The sequence below is a fragment of the Schistocerca piceifrons genome, chromosome 4 (genome assembly GCF_021461385.2).
Source record: "Schistocerca piceifrons isolate TAMUIC-IGC-003096 chromosome 4, iqSchPice1.1, whole genome shotgun sequence".
Lineage (NCBI taxonomy): Eukaryota > Metazoa > Arthropoda > Insecta > Orthoptera > Acrididae > Schistocerca > Schistocerca piceifrons.
Window position 1 is genome coordinate 583,266,737 of NC_060141.1, and position 16,693 is coordinate 583,283,429.

General features: G+C 40.2%; 1 protein-coding gene across 1 annotated transcript in view; it reads right to left on the bottom strand.

Annotated features, from left to right (window-relative positions):
* Positions 1-662: 662 nt before the first annotated feature.
* LOC124796447 (laminin subunit alpha) overlaps positions 663-16,693 on the bottom strand; it is a 380,942-nt gene continuing 364,911 nt past the window's right edge. Inside the window, exons 55-56 of the mRNA XM_047260652.1 lie at positions 6,317-6,544; positions 663-967 (exon numbers count right to left, since the gene is read on the bottom strand). Coding sequence (XP_047116608.1) covers positions 699-967; positions 6,317-6,544 — 497 coding nt within the window. The 3' untranslated portion in view covers positions 663-698. The remainder of the gene's footprint in view (positions 968-6,316; positions 6,545-16,693) is intronic.

Consider the following 16,693-nt stretch of genomic DNA (forward strand, 5'->3'; position numbering starts at 1 on the left):
ACATAGTGACAGAAATAGGTACTTGTAGCGTGATGTCACCCTGAATAACATCTGTACATCAGTCGTGTCACTTCGGTAATATGTAATATTCTTTGTAACTTAATGTAAGCAGAACAATCTTCAGCTTACCACACTCAGCATTTCTTAACCAATCTTGAGAATAAATCACTGACTTTCTGAAATAAAATGAGCACTGGTCTTTTATTATGTTTTGTCTCTAGTGACCTTATTGTCAACAGGGCATTAAACTCTACTGTTCCATGGTTCCTTCTTTTGACATTTATCACTAATTTTGAGGTAGTTTGATTACCTATTAATTCTTGCATAATAAATTCTCTGTAATTAAACTGATTTAATTTTGAGAATTCTTTCACACATTTATAATTTGCACGAACATTCATAAAATATCAATTACATATACAAAATATTATTTTCATTTGGTACAACAAAAGCTTTCATGAAGGTGTGGCAGTGCTGTCAATCTTTTGAGTATTTTATGTAATTATTGTTGGAGCAAATTTGATGAAACATTGATCACAATCCAAAGTAATACTTAGGCACAGGAATTTTCTCCTCTGTTAATAACAGTAATTTCTTTATAAGATCTGTCAAAACGTTGCTTTATGTAAAGGACACTAAGAGAAAGTTCAAAACAAGCAGAATATATATAAAAAAGTAATTTATTCTTAAACTACAACTCAAGTCAATGGACATGAGCCAGACATTATATCACCACCAAGTTGAACTTTTGAGATGTTAACTGGCCTATCATTAATGATAATGTTCTTCATGCAGCCAACAAAATGTTCCTTTGCTTCCAGTCCCCGTAAGTTGAGGTTTGGTTTAGCACGACCTCCTATCAGCAATGGCGATTTTGTATCTGTAGCTGCTTTACCAGGTCTACCAATGATGGGTTCTCCTTGTGTTGAGTCAATTGATAATGTGACCACATTCCTATATTTCACAGCTGAAATACAATGGCTGATATTAATGCATTAAACAGAGTTAGTAACATCATTCATAAAACAGAGTAGAGTTAAATGATTTGATTAATATTTCCTAATTTCACCATTGTCTTTGTTTCCAATAATATCCTTCAATAAAAATATGATATAAAGAATACAGTGCATGCACATCCTCTTCAGTGATTTTAGATTAAGGCATAAGGAGTATACAGAGCAAGATCCATCTTGTACACTGACTGCCAAGCAGTTGGGAAGCAGAGCAGAAAGAGCAAATATAACTTCCCTGATACAGCAGTCATAACATTTATCCTTTGTGCTTTGTACTGAGTAGTGCTGTCACACAAATACAGCACACACAATGGACCAGGAATTCCTTCATTACTCACTGTAGAGCAAACAACTCAACAACACACACTGAAATGGAACAGAAGTTTCACCAGTGGATACTTCAGTTTTGTTTGAATATCAAAGTTGAGTAATGGCTGGAGAAGAAATCTTGTAAATTAATCTGTTTCAGAACTAGGGAGCTAAGATATCAAGATATAGTGTGTGTGTGTGCTATACTTCGAAGGGCAGCAGTGTAAGGAAAACTGATGCTAATTGTAATTGCATGCGGCATTGCAGATTTTCATTCCAGCCACACCACTGTCCTCAATCATAATGCCTTTGTGTGTTTGAGCTTCAGAAGAAAAAATGCAATGCAATGGATAATCCAGATAAAAAAATAGTAAAGATATTGTTGTCGTGAACTTCTCAATACTCTTCCAGACTAAACTGAACGCTACATTTGATTAGTCTCTTAATTCCATTTCATATAAAGTTAATCTATTTCAGATGAAATAACAGTGACATACTTGCAGCATAAATTACAGATAGTGGCAGGAATGTTTCAGACTTACAACAATGCTATAGTCCTACAGTGCTCAAAGTTACATATTAGTGTATTTAATGCCAAATCCAATAACTGCAATGATAGAGTGGACCACAAACATACCACAGTCATTACAAATACAGAAAATAAATACATTTTATGAAGTTGTTCCCACATTTTTTGTAAACAATACAATTTTCCAAAACTTGCACATCATCCTGCTTGTGTTAACAAAGCAATGAGAAAATCTGTAATGATATATAAAAGTGGCAGCTTTGCCAATTTATTGTAATAAATGTGTAACCAGAGAAAATCAAATAAACTTACATGAACATAACATGTGAAATGGAAGGAATATATAGGTGGTCTATACATGGGAAACAAACTTGAAGGCAATATTATACAAGTAGAAAGGGAAAAGGAAGCAAATGAATATCAGGTGGGAGATACAATACTGTGAGAAGTATTTGATGGAGTGTTGGAAGACCTAAGTAGAAACAATGCCCCTATAGCGGATGACACTCCCTTACAATTATTTATATCCTTGGGAGCACCTGTCATGACAAAACAGTTCCACCTGATGCGCAAAATTTGTCAGACAGGAGAAATACCCTCAGGCTTCAAGCAAAACGTAATAATTCCAATTCCAAAGAAAGCAGATGCTGACTGGTGTGAATATTACCAAACTATTAGTTTGATAAGTCTTGGTTGTAAAATATTGTGATGAATTATTTGCAATGAATGGGAAAACTGGTAGAATCTGACCTTAATGGAAATCAGTTTGGGTTCCAGAAAAATGTAGCAACACACTGCAAAGCTTAAGAGAATAGGCCAAATTTTGTATATGAAGTGTTCAATACTGGGCTTCATGTATAACTTTTGATATGTGATTACAGTGGAATCATGTAATACATTTTGGCAGGTAAAATAAAAGCATTATTGGAAATTGCCAGCAATTAAGTCAGCATTTCTTTCAATTGCGGTTTTGCACAATACATAAACACAGCATTTTTCAAGAAAGTTTGTCAACCTGTCATTTCTTTTGGAATAGGTAAACATAATCAAAGGGAAGAACAGTTAATGTTCCTGCAATAGTAACAGTTTTTATTTTATACATTTTGGTTATCAGGAATATGTTTTATGATTGTGTGAAAATTTAATTTAACAATTTTATGTAGGAATTTACTTATCAATACTTTGTTTTCACCTTGCTCAACATAACTACACAGCTCATGTAAATATTGTGAGGTCTGGTCAGTCAGTTATTTGTCTTTTGTCATGTTCTGATATCAACATTCTAATGGTTTTGTAAACAGTGTGGATAGTCGAAGAGAGAACAGTGAGCCTCTTGCAAGAATGATGAAGTATTATCATCTGCACACAATGTATCAGTTAAGGGACCATACACATTACTTATAAAAACTCCTTCCAAAATTAAGTCATATTTGTGAGAAATATATTTTATGAAATGGATATTAGTACATATATGAGTGAATTCTATGTTACTTATGAAGGAGATGGACATCACAATAGAACCTTTTTCCCAATAATGCTGAATTTGGAAAGGAACTTTAGAATGTAAGGCAATACTCAGTCCACAGCCTTGTTAGAAGATAGGTTAAAGAAAGGCGTGCTGACATTTATACGATTTCTAGGTCTAAAAATGCGAATATCTGATAAACAGTATGACAGTGTGTACTAAGAAGAACAGTTTAAATACCCTGCAGAGACATGAGAACTCAGAATCAACAAAACATGACAACCTGGAGCAAAATAACAGCTGTACTGCAATTTTCAGAAAGCCACATAAACATCAGTATGTGATACTAAGAAAATAAATGAACCCAATGAGAATGGTGCAACTTCCCCAAAATATGTTTAGATACAAAGCAAGAAGAATTTCTGTTTGCTCAAGGCACAGAAGAATTTACATAACAATATCTAACGGCAAGTTTTTGACCACGCTCACTGGAAAATATTCTTTGAAATTCTGAAGGTTGTCACATCTGTGAAGAAACTGGATGGCATTATATGAGTCAAAGAGCATGAAAGAGAAGCAGTAATTGAGAAGGAAATAAGAACAAGGTTGTAGCCTATCTCCAATCCATAGTGAATAGGTTACCAGGTATGTAAGTGGCTGGAAGACTTCTTATGTAACAGAATCCAGTACGTTGACCTCAACAGCGAGTTTTCATCAGAGATAAGGGTATCGTGAGGAGTGTGCCAGGGAAGTGTGCTGCTGTTATTTTCTATACACATGCATGATCTTGCAGCAGTCTGTGGCTGTTTGTTGATGATGTTGTTGTGTACGGGAAGGTGCCATCACTGAGTGACAGTAGGAGTATACAAGATTACTTACACAGAATTTCTGGTTCAGGTGATGAATGGCAGCTAGCTCTAAATGTAGAAAAATATAAGTTAATGTTCATGGGTATGTAGAACAGATATGTAATGTTTGAATACAGCATTAGTAGTGTGCTGCTTGACACAGTCACACTGATTAAATGTCTAGGCACCACATAGAAAAGCGATGTGATGTGGAACAAACATGTAAGGACTGTAGCAGGGAATGTGAATGATCAACTTCAGTTTACTGGGAAAATTTTCAGAACATGTTGTTCATCTACAAATGAGACTGCATAAAGAAAAATAGTATGACCTGTTCTTGAGTACTGGTCAAGTGTTTGGAATCTGCACTAGGTTGGATTAACGGGAGAAATCGAAGCAATTCAGAAATGGGCTGTTACATTTGTTACTGGTATGTTCAAACAACACAAAAGTATTACAGAAATCCTTCAAGAATTCCAATGGGAATCCTGGAGTAAAGGTAATGTTCTTTTCAACGAGCACTATGGAGAAAATTTACAGAAATGGCATCTGAAACTGACTGCAGAGCAATTCTCCTACCATCAATGTACCTTTCGCATAAAGGCCACAAACATAAGATAAGAAAAATTAGGGCACATATGGACACACACAGACAGTTGTTTCTGTCTCCCTCTATTTGTGAGATGAATATGAAAGGAAAGGAAACAACTAGTAGTGGTACAGGGTACCTTCCACCATGCAGCACATGGTAGCTTGTGGAGTATGTTTGTAGATGTAGATGTTATTTAATCCATACAATGAGCAAGCAGTAAAGTAAACCAAAGAAAAATTTGGAGAAGGAATTAAATTTCAGAGAGAAGAAATAAAAACTTTTTAGGTTTGCCAATGGCACTGAAATTCTGTCACAGCCAGCAAAGTACTTGGAAGAGCAGTTTAATGGAACGGTCAATGTCTTGAAAGAGAGATACAAAATGAACATCAGCAAAAACAAAACAAAGATAACAGAATGTAGTCAAATTATGAGGGAATTAGTTTGAGAAATGAGAAATTACAAGTAGTAGATGAGTTTTGTTATTTTAGCAACAAAAAAACTGATGCTGTCTGAAGCAGAGGAGGCAAAAAATACAGACTGATTTTAGCAAGAAAAGCAATTGTGAAAAAGAGGAATTTTCTAACATCTAGAATAAGGTTAAGTATTAGGAAGTCTTTTCTGAAGATACTTGTCTGGGTATAGACTTCTACCGAATGAAACATGGACAATAAGAATTTCAGACAAGAAAGAATAGAAGCCTTTGAAATATGGTGCTACAGAATAATGCTGAATATTAGGTGAGCAGATTGTATAACTAATTAAAGGGTAATGATAGGACTGAGAAGAAAAGAAACTTGTTGTACAACCTGACTAAAGAAGGGGTTGGTTAGTAACACACATTCTGAGACATCACGAACTCATTACTCTAGTACTGGAGAGAAAGCTGGGGATGTAAAAATTGTAGAGTATGAAGAATAAATAGATACAGCCAGCAGGTTCAAAAGGACATAGGTTGTGACAGTTATTCAGAGATGAAGAGACTTACACAGGATAGACAAGCATTAAGAGATGTATCAAACCAGTCTTCAGACTGAAGACCAGAATGACAGCAAGAAGGCCCTCCTGTTATGTCACTGAACCATGCAATTGCACATATGCATGATATGGTGAGACACAAGCAAATACTTAATGCACATTTTAGTCTACACCTGGCCTTATTTGATTTTGATCTCTTCTTTATTAATTATTCTTGAACAATCTTTACATGGAGCTATACAATGGATCCACAAATAAGTGGTTTTAGAAAATGCAGTATGGCATACAAATTGACGAAATGGAGGTGCATTTTTAAAAAATAGTAGGACCTTGTGTTACTTTCTCAAAGCTTACAGAATCACTGTTGAAGCTCCTTGCATGTAACTATCTAACTATCGTTTAAGGGGAATGACTCATCCATTAGAACAAAGATGAAGCTGTAATTCATCATAAGGAAATTTTTATTTGTATTGGTTTTTGACTGTAAAGGTAGCTACTAAGTTCCTCTAGCTGTAAATATGGTATACATGCACACCAAAAACTTCTAGAAGACAATAATAGCAAATCAAATGCTGATCATCTTACCTAAAATCTGATGCCATTGGCCATCACAAAGATAATTCTTCTTCATTGGTGTATATGTTGCACTAATGGGACCACCTCCATTGTCAACACTAAATTTCACTGTTCCATTGACCATCTGCAGTAACAGGAAATCAGCTTTCCCATGTACAGAGAGAAGTATTCCAGACATACTTCGAGGTTTAATATCCATCTGAATTTTCATTGATAATCCAACCCTAAACACCGGTCCTGAAACAGAAAGTTATAACAGCATACAGTAGTGTCATAAAACAACTGTGGTTTCTGTAGTAATAAGCCAAGAAGAAATTAAGTTGACAAAAAATAAATAAATAAATAAAAATATAATGGAAGGAAACATTCCACGTGGGAAAAATTATATATAAATACAAAGATGAGGTGACTTACCGAACAAAAACGCTGGCAGGTCGATAGACACACAAACAAACACAAACATACACACAAAATTCAAGCTTTCGCAACAAATTGTTGCCTCATCAGGAAAGAGGGAAGGAGAGGGGAAGACGAAAGGAAGTGGGTTTTAAAGGAGAGGGTAAGGAGTCATTCCAATCCCGGGAGCGGAAAGACTTACCTTAGGGGGAAAAAAGGACAGGTATACACTCGCACACACGCACATATCCATCCACACATACAGACACAAGCAGACATATTTAAAGACAAAGAGTTTGGGCAGAGATGTCAGTTGAGGCAGAAGTGTAGAGGCAAAGAAGTTGTTGAAAGACAGGTGAGGTATGAGTGGCGGCAACTTGAAATTAGCGGAGATTGAGGCCTGGCAGATGACGAGAAGAGAGGATATACTGAAGGGCAAGTTCCCATCTCCGGAGTTCGGATAGGTTGGTGTTGGTGGGAAGTATCCAGATAACCCGGACGGTGTAACACTGTGCCAAGATGTGCTGGCCGTGCACCAAGGCATGTTTAGCCACAGGGTGATCCTCATTACCAACAAACACTGTTTGCCTGTGTCCATTCATGCGAATGGACAGTTTGTTGCTGGTCATTCCCACATAGAATGCGTCACAGTGTAGACAGGTCAGTTGGTAAATCACGTGGGTGTTTTCACACGTGGCTCTGCCTTTGATCGTGTACACCTTCCGGGTTACAGGACTGGAGTAGGTGGTGGTGGGAGGGTGCATGGGACAGGTTTTGCATCGGGGGCGGTTACAAGGATAGGAGCCAGAGGGTAGGGAAGGTGGTTTGGGGATTTCATAGGGATGAACTAACAGGTTACGAAGGTTAGGTGGACGGCGGAAAGACACTCTTGGCGGAGTGGGGAGGATTTCATGAAGGATGGATCTCATTTCAGGGCAGGATTTGAGAAAGTCGTATCCCTGCTGGAGAGCCACATTCAGAGTCTGGTCCAGTCCCGGAAAGTATCCTGTCACAAGTGGGGCACTTTTGTGGTTCTTCTGTGGGGGATTCTGGGTTTGAGGGGACGAGGAAGTGGCTCTGGTTATTTGCTTCTGTACCAGGTCGGGAGGGTAGTTGCGGGATGCGAAAGCTGTTTTCAGGTTGTTGGTGTAATGATTCAGGGATTCCGGACTGGAGCAGATTCGTTTGCCACGAAGACCTAGGCTGTAGGGAAGGGACCGTTTGATGTGGAATGGGTGGCAGCTGTCATAATGGAGGTACTGTTGCTTGTTGGTGGGTTTGATGTGGACGGACGTGTGAAGTTGGCCATTGGACAGGTGGAGGTCAACGTCAAGGAAAGTGGCATGGGATTTGGAGTAGGACCAGGTGAAACTGATGGAACCAAAGGAGTTGAGGTTGGAGAGGAAATTCTGGAGTTCTTCTTCACTGTGAGTCCAGATCATGAAGATGTCATCAATAAATCTGTACCAAACTTTGGGTTGGCAGACTTGGGTAACCAAGAAGGCTTCCTCTAAGCGACCCATGAATAGGTTGGCGTACGAGGGGGCCATCCTGGTACCCATGGCTGTTCCCTTTAATTGTTGGTATGTCTGGCCTCCAAAAGTGAAGAAGTTGTGGGTCAGGATGAAGCTGGCTAAGGTGATGAGGAAAGAGGTTTTAGGTAGGGTGGCAGGTGATCGGCGTGAAAGGAAATGCTCCATCGCAGCGAGGCCCTGGACGTGCGGAATATTTGTGTATAAGGACGTGGCATCAATGGTTACAAGGATGGTTTCCGGGGGTAACAGATTGGGTAAGGATTCCAGGCGTTCAAGGAAGTGGTTGGTGTCCTTGATGAAGGATGGGAGACTGCATGTAATGGGTTGAAGGTGTTGATCTACGTAGGCAGAGATACGTTCTGTGGGGGCTTGGTAACCAGCTACAATGGGGCGGCCGGGATGATTGGGTTTGTGGATTTTAGGAAGAAGGTAGAAGGTAGGGGTGCGGGGTGTCGGTGGGGTCAGGAGGTTGATGGAGTCAGGTGAAAGGTTTTGCAGGGGGCCTAAGGTTCTGAGGATTCCTTGAAGCTCCGCCTGGACATTGGGAATGGGGTTACCTTGGCAAACTTTGTATGTGGTGTTGTCTGAAAGCTGACGCAGTCCCTCAGCCACATACTCCCGACGATCAAGTACCACGGTCGTGGAACCCTTGTCTGCCGGAAGAATGATGATGGATCGGTCAGCCTTCAGATCACGGATAGCCTGGGCTTCAGCAGTGGTGATGTTGGGTGTAGGATTAAGGTTTTTTAAGAAGGATTGAGATGCAAGGCTGGAAGTCAGATATTCCTGGAAGGTTTGGAGAGGGTGATTTTGAGGAAGAGGAGGTGGGTCCCGCTGTGACGGAGGACGGAACTGTTCCAGGCAGGGTTCAATTTGGATGGTGTCTTGAGGAGTCGGATCATTAGGAGTAGGATTAGGATCATTTTTCTTCGTGGCAAAGTGATACTTCCAGCAGAGAGTACGAGTGTAGGACAGTAAATCTTTGACGAGGGCTGTTTGGTTGAATCTGGGAGTGGGGCTGAAGGTGAGGCCTTTGGATAGGACAGAGGTTTCGGATTGGGAGAGAGGTTTGGAGGAAAGGTTAACTACTGAATTAGGGTGTTGTGGTTCCAGATTGTGTTGATCGGAATTTTGAGGTTTTGGAGGGAGTGGAGCTGGAAGTGGGAGATTGAGTAGATGGGAGAGACTGGGTTTGTGTGCAATGAGAGGAGGTTGAGGTTTGCTGGAAAGGTTGTGAAGGGTGAGTGAGTTGCCTTTCCGGAGGTGGGAAACCAGGAGATTGGATAGTTTTTTGAGGTGGAGGGTGGCATGCTGTTCTAATTTACGGTTGGCCTGTAGGAGGATGCTCTGGACAGCCGGTGTGGATGTGGGAGAGGAAAGATTAAGGACTTTTATTAAGGATAGGAGTTGACGGGTGTGTTCATTGGCTGAGTTGATGTGTAGGTGAAGGATTAGGTGGGTGAGGGCAATGGATTGTTCAGTTTGGAACTGGTATAGGGACTGATGGAAGGAAGGGTTGCAGCCAGAGATGGGAACTTTAAGTGTAAGGCCTTTGGGGATGATGCCAAATGTCAGACAAGCCTGAGAAAGATTACACTCCCATATTCTATTTTCTCAGGCTTGTCTGACATTTGGCATCACCCCCAAAGGCCTTACACTTAAAGTTCCCATCTCTGGCTGCAACCCTTCCTTCCATCAGTCCCTATACCAGTTCCAAACTGAACAATCCATTGCCCTCACCCACCTAATCCTTCACCTACACATCAACTCAGCCAATGAACACACCCGTCAACTCCTATCCTTAATAAAAGTCCTTAATCTTTCCTCTCCCACATCCACACCGGCTGTCCAGAGCATCCTCCTACAGGCCAACCGTAAATTAGAACAGCATGCCACCCTCCACCTCAAAAAACTATCCAATCTCCTGGTTTCCCACCTCCGGAAAGGCAACTCACTCACCCTTCACAACCTTTCCAGCAAACCTCAACCTCCTCTCATTGCACACAAACCCAGTCTCTCCCATCTACTCAATCTCCCACTTCCAGCTCCACTCCCTCCAAAACCTCAAAATTCCGATCAACACAATCTGGAACCACAACACCCTAATTCAGTAGTTAACCTTTCCTCCAAACCTCTCTCCCAATCCGAAACCTCTGTCCTATCCAAAGGCCTCACCTTCAGCCCCACTCCCAGATTCAACCAAACAGCCCTCGTCAAAGATTTACTGTCCTACACTCGTACTCTCTGCTGGAAGTATCACTTTGCCACGAAGAAAAATGATCCTAATCCTACTCCTAATGATCCGACTCCTCAAGACACCATCCAAATTGAACCCTGCCTGGAACAGTTCCGTCCTCCGTCACAGCGGGACCCACCTCCTCTTCCTCAAAATCACCCTCTCCAAACCTTCCAGGAATATCTGACTTCCAGCCTTGCATCTCAATCCTTCTTAAAAAACCTTAATCCTACACCCAACATCACCACTGCTGAAGCCCAGGCTATCCGTGATCTGAAGGCTGACCGATCCATCATCATTCTTCCGGCAGACAAGGGTTCCACGACCGTGGTACTTGATCGTCGGGAGTATGTGGCTGAGGGACTGCGTCAGCTTTCAGACAACACCACATACAAAGTTTGCCAAGGTAACCCCATTCCCAATGTCCAGGCGGAGCTTCAAGGAATCCTCAGAACCTTAGGCCCCCTGCAAAACCTTTCACCTGACTCCATCAACCTCCTGACCCCACCGACACCCCGCACCCCTACCTTCTACCTTCTTCCTAAAATCCACAAACCCAATCATCCCGGCCGCCCCATTGTAGCTGGTTACCAAGCCCCCACAGAACGTATCTCTGCCTACGTAGATCAACACCTTCAACCCATTACATGCAGTCTCCCATCCTTCATCAAGGACACCAACCACTTCCTTGAACGCCTGGAATCCTTACCCAATCTGTTACCCCCGGAAACCATCCTTGTAACCATTGATGCCACGTCCTTATACACAAATATTCCGCACGTCCAGGGCCTCGCTGCGATGGAGCATTTCCTTTCACGCCGATCACCTGCCACCCTACCTAAAACCTCTTTCCTCATCACCTTAGCCAGCTTCATCCTGACCCACAACTTCTTCACTTTTGAAGGCCAGACATACCAACAATTAAAGGGAACAGCCATGGGTACCAGGATGGCCCCCTCGTACGCCAACCTATTCATGGGTCGCTTAGAGGAAGCCTTCTTGGTTACCCAAGTCTGCCAACCCAAAGTTTGGTACAGATTTATTGATGACATCTTCATGATCTGGACTCACAGTGAAGAAGAACTCCAGAATTTCCTCTCCAACCTCAACTCCTTTGGTTCCATCAGTTTCACCTGGTCCTACTCCAAATCCCATGCCACTTTCCTTGACGTTGACCTCCACCTGTCCAATGGCCAACTTCACACGTCCGTCCACATCAAACCCACCAACAAGCAACAGTACCTCCATTATGACAGCTGCCACCCATTCCACATCAAACGGTCCCTTCCCTACAGCCTAGGTCTTCGTGGCAAACGAATCTGCTCCAGTCCGGAATCCCTGAATCATTACACCAACAACCTGAAAACAGCTTTCGCATCCCGCAACTACCCTCCCGACCTGGTACAGAAGCAAATAACCAGAGCCACTTCCTCGTCCCCTCAAACCCAGAATCCCCCACAGAAGAACCACAAAAGTGCCCCACTTGTGACAGGATACTTTCCGGGACTGGACCAGACTCTGAATGTGGCTCTCCAGCAGGGATACGACTTCCTCAAATCCTGCCCTGAAATGAGATCCATCCTTCATGAAATCCTCCCCACTCCGCCAAGAGTGTCTTTCCGCCGTCCACCTAACCTTCGTAACCTGTTAGTTCATCCCTATGAAATCCCCAAACCACCTTCCCTACCCTCTGGCTCCTATCCTTGTAACCGCCCCCGATGCAAAACCTGTCCCATGCACCCTCCCACCACCACCTACTCCAGTCCTGTAACCCGGAAGGTGTACACGATCAAAGGCAGAGCCACGTGTGAAAACACCCACGTGATTTACCAACTGACCTGTCTACACTGTGACGCATTCTATGTGGGAATGACCAGCAACAAACTGTCCATTCGCATGAATGGACACAGGCAGACAGTGTTTGTTGGTAATGAGGATCACCCTGTGGCTAAACATGCCTTGGTGCACGGCCAGCACATCTTGGCACAGTGTTACACCGTCCGGGTTATCTGGATACTTCCCACCAACACCAACCTATCCGAACTCCGGAGATGGGAACTTGCCCTTCAGTATATCCTCTCTTCTCGTCATCCGCCAGGCCTCAATCTCCGCTAATTTCAAGTTGCCGCCACTCATACCTCACCTGTCTTTCAACAACTTCTTTGCCTCTACACTTCTGCCTCAACTGACATCTCTGCCCAAACTCTTTGTCTTTAAATATGTCTGCTTGTGTCTGTATGTGTGGATGGATATGTGCGTGTGTGCGAGTGTATACCTGTCCTTTTTTCCCCCTAAGGTAAGTCTTTCCGCTCCCGGGATTGGAATGACTCCTTACCCTCTCCTTTAAAACCCACTTCCTTTCGTCTTCCCCTCTCCTTCCCTCTTTCCTGATGAGGCAACAATTTGTTGCGAAAGCTTGAATTTTGTGTGTATGTTTGTGTTTGTTCGTGTGTCTATCGACCTGCCAGCGTTTTTGTTCGGTAAGTCACCTCATCTTTGTATTTATATATAAATAAATAAAAAGTAAAAGAAGAAAGAAAACCAGCATAACAGCAGCAAATCATGATAAATATACCATTTTTCTGATAGGCACAAAGTTAATTCATGCATTTCATATAGGTCACTATGTAATTATCTATAAACCATGAATTTTCTTTGACTGATGGATGCTACAGAACTTGGGTGTCTAACTTAGAGGTATCTTAGACTTAACATTCAGGCTTTCACTTAGTTTCTCCCCACTAATCTGTTTTCTGGAAGTTGTAAATCACATTTATTTTATGAGGTTAAGGCATAAGCTATTAGCAATGAACCATTTACTTTTGTCCCAGTCACAATCATAAGCTGTATTTGGTATCTGACTGAGCTTTACTTAAACAGAATGGTTGGGCAATTAAAACTGTGTTTTCACAGTTAATTCCAAAGACTAGAAACCACTTATATACAACGAACAGGCCCTTGATTAAGTTTTATAGATTTGGTGGACACTGTTAAGGTGATAGTTTACTTCCTATAACTAAGTAAGGGTTCTTCAAGGTAACACTAGTAATGCTACAAGACCATCCTTTTCTATTTGTATATAACAAACAGTTAATACAGTAGAAGTCTTACAGAATTTATGTAAGATGCAGATAATTTTCCTTCTTAATTCAAAACCGAATTTCACAATTGAAAACGAACATGTTTTCTATGTTGATTGGCTTTTCCAGAATACAAGTAATGCTATCAACAAATTGTCAACTAAATCTGTACTGCCAATGTTTTGTGGGATGATTCAGTTTTGGAAATGAATGATGCCTTTGTTTACAGAGGCTACAATAATTACTGGGTGCTGTTAAATCTGGATGCTCATCTGAGTTGGTGACAATTCAATTTGAATAAGCAAAATATCATTTTCTAAGGTTTCAACAAATGCATTGCTAGTTTCAGTCAAATTTTCTGTCTCTTTATTACATAAGAGCAGTTTAACTACTGTGTAAACTTTGTAAACTAGACATGACAAATGCATGTGTTGTAAGTGAAACACTGAAAATAAGTGTTTGTTATAAATGAAACTTCTAAAAATCACACTAATCCAAACTGAAATGAAGTATTATCTGAAATGGTTACAAACAATTTTGTAAAATCTTACAGCAGACTCACTGACAATGTTAGAGAATTTGTATTGTGTAAGTCACTGAAACTGCTGGAGTGGTTGAAACAAAATCTTTGGAGTGTACATAGTCTTTAACAATAGATGTAAGAGGGAAGTGGTTGCAGCTGCAAGAAGTAAGGACCCAAGTGTGAGTGACTCTGGCACAGTGAAAATGTGTGCAGCAGTTTCTTGTACTTATGAGAGGCATTACAAGTTACAAGGGTATAGTACATGCTTCCAGAGGAACAGTTCTGCTTGGCCACAGCAAGTACAAGGAATAGTTGCATCTGGAGACAAATATAATTTATAATTACAGAACATTGTTGCTACTGAGGTACTACTTCATGCCTATACCAATGAAAACTCTAAGATCTAACCACTTCAAACTTTTAGCTTTTTAAAAGATTTGCCCCTGTTTTGAGTAATTTAGATAATATAATTTTTGTGTGACCATTAACTGTAATTTCAATGTCATCATAACATCAATCATTATTTCCTGGAACAGGAACCATTCCTAAATAAATAAATTGTCCTATGTTCTGCCTGGCATGTAATAAATATTAAATTTGATTAATATTGAAGACAATAACTTTTCCAGAAAGTAAAACTAATATTTTTGTTGAATAAACTCTCTAACTAATGTTTCAGCTACAAGACAACTGTAGGTGCCACTGAATCTGGCATATCATCTTATTTAACTATACCAATATTTAACTATACCATTTCATTTTCTGTGATATTGATAATTTTTATCTATCAGTGACATTGTTGTCATATTCCAGCATTGCCATGGTGTTTTACAGTCGCTTTAACACTTTGACCACTACAAACATGCTCTTTGCATTCTGTGCTGCATGCAGCTTTGTTATCACTGTATTGCTCACCTAATGCTGCTCCTTTACTGAACGACGGCATTCTGGTCTTTATGAAAGACTTATAATTTGATTTTAAGGAAACTAATCAGTGTAAAAATTTGATTTTCACACATCTTATCAACTGACATCTTCGCTTGATAAAGAGCTGAATTTCTTTTCATTATACATCATAGTTACTGTGCTGTATCACAAAATTTTAGAGTTTTCAGAGGTATAAACACATTGTGAAGACAGCATATTTACATAATTTCAACAATGTATTTTTATCAGGGTCAGCAACTCTATGTATTTCTAATTTATTAAATTTTCCATCACAGGGCAAATAATATTTTTATATGTGCCTAGTTTTGAATATTTTTCTTCATTCTCAAACCATTGCTTATATTGGAAGATACAATGTTGTTAACAAAACATAAACGCCTTGTGTGCACAAATTACAAGAGCTCCTTAAAAAAATTTATGACATACCTTGCCTGAAGACTACAGTGGCCAATGTGTGTGATTTGTGTGTGTACGTCTTCTGCTACATTTTATGAAGGGTTCAAAATATGTTTCACAAAGTTCACGCCTTAAGCTTAAATGCAAACTTCATTCACCAGCAAAGGTAACTGCAAATATATTCAAACACATCTGCAACAGTGCAAATCCTGATTCCGACTGTAATTCACAGTCCCCACCAAGCTGCAGTATCAGTATCAATTCTGAAACAGTGTGGTTAGGAAGTAACAATCCCCCTCCCAAGGCATAGATTGGGCTTAAATACACAAGTGCGGCCCATTCAACCACTTGCCTTTTACCTCCAGGCAACGCCATTTACTTAAGTGTTTGACTATTGCGTACTGTACGGTTTTCTCTCTTTCAGTATTTACTGTGGACTTAGAATGACTTTGTTGTGTTTTGGATTCCGCTTTTGACCAGCCATGTGAACTCAGCTGTTACAGCCACTCATTACATGAACTTAGTTCAGGATCTGCCATTTGTTCCACCTGTCACTGCATAACTATGTGACGAGTCAGATCAATGTTTACTGAATGTGTGTTACCACATTTGAAGAAAGTTAAAGTCAGATAACTTATACCATCTAACAGTCTTCTTTCAATGTGCCTGTCTGCCACCCATTGCCTCCTCTGGGTAGTGAGTAGAAATCTACCCTATTTTATATTGTTGTTATTCCATCACCAATCTCCTGCATTTTAAATTTTTGAGTCCTTGTCATATTAAAATTACATATATCACTACAACAAGTTAAGTGCCATTCTTCAATGACTGATTATTACTGTACTTAAAGATGGATCCCTAAACGACCAAGATTTTGATGCTTAACTATGTATACTATCTCACTCAGAAGAATGGACGTGTTTAACAAAAAATATTCTTTATAGTTTCCGCTGTCAATGTTTCAATTATGTCTTCTTTTATTGTACCTCTTCTATGACTAATTCTTACCTGTACCTCTGTACTTTTAACCTCACATTAGCTTCCCTGTGATTTAAAATCTATTTATGCTCTTGCCCTGTGTTATTTGACTTCCCATTTTTTGTTTTTGCAATACTATATCTATTACATCCCACAATTCTCTTTTCTATCCCTACCTCACAAATAAGGAAACTTTCTACTTAAAACTACTAGGTTCAGCATTAAATTTTTATAGTTTATTATGCCGTCATTTTAAATTCTATACATACTGATAATTTATACTGAAAATTAATA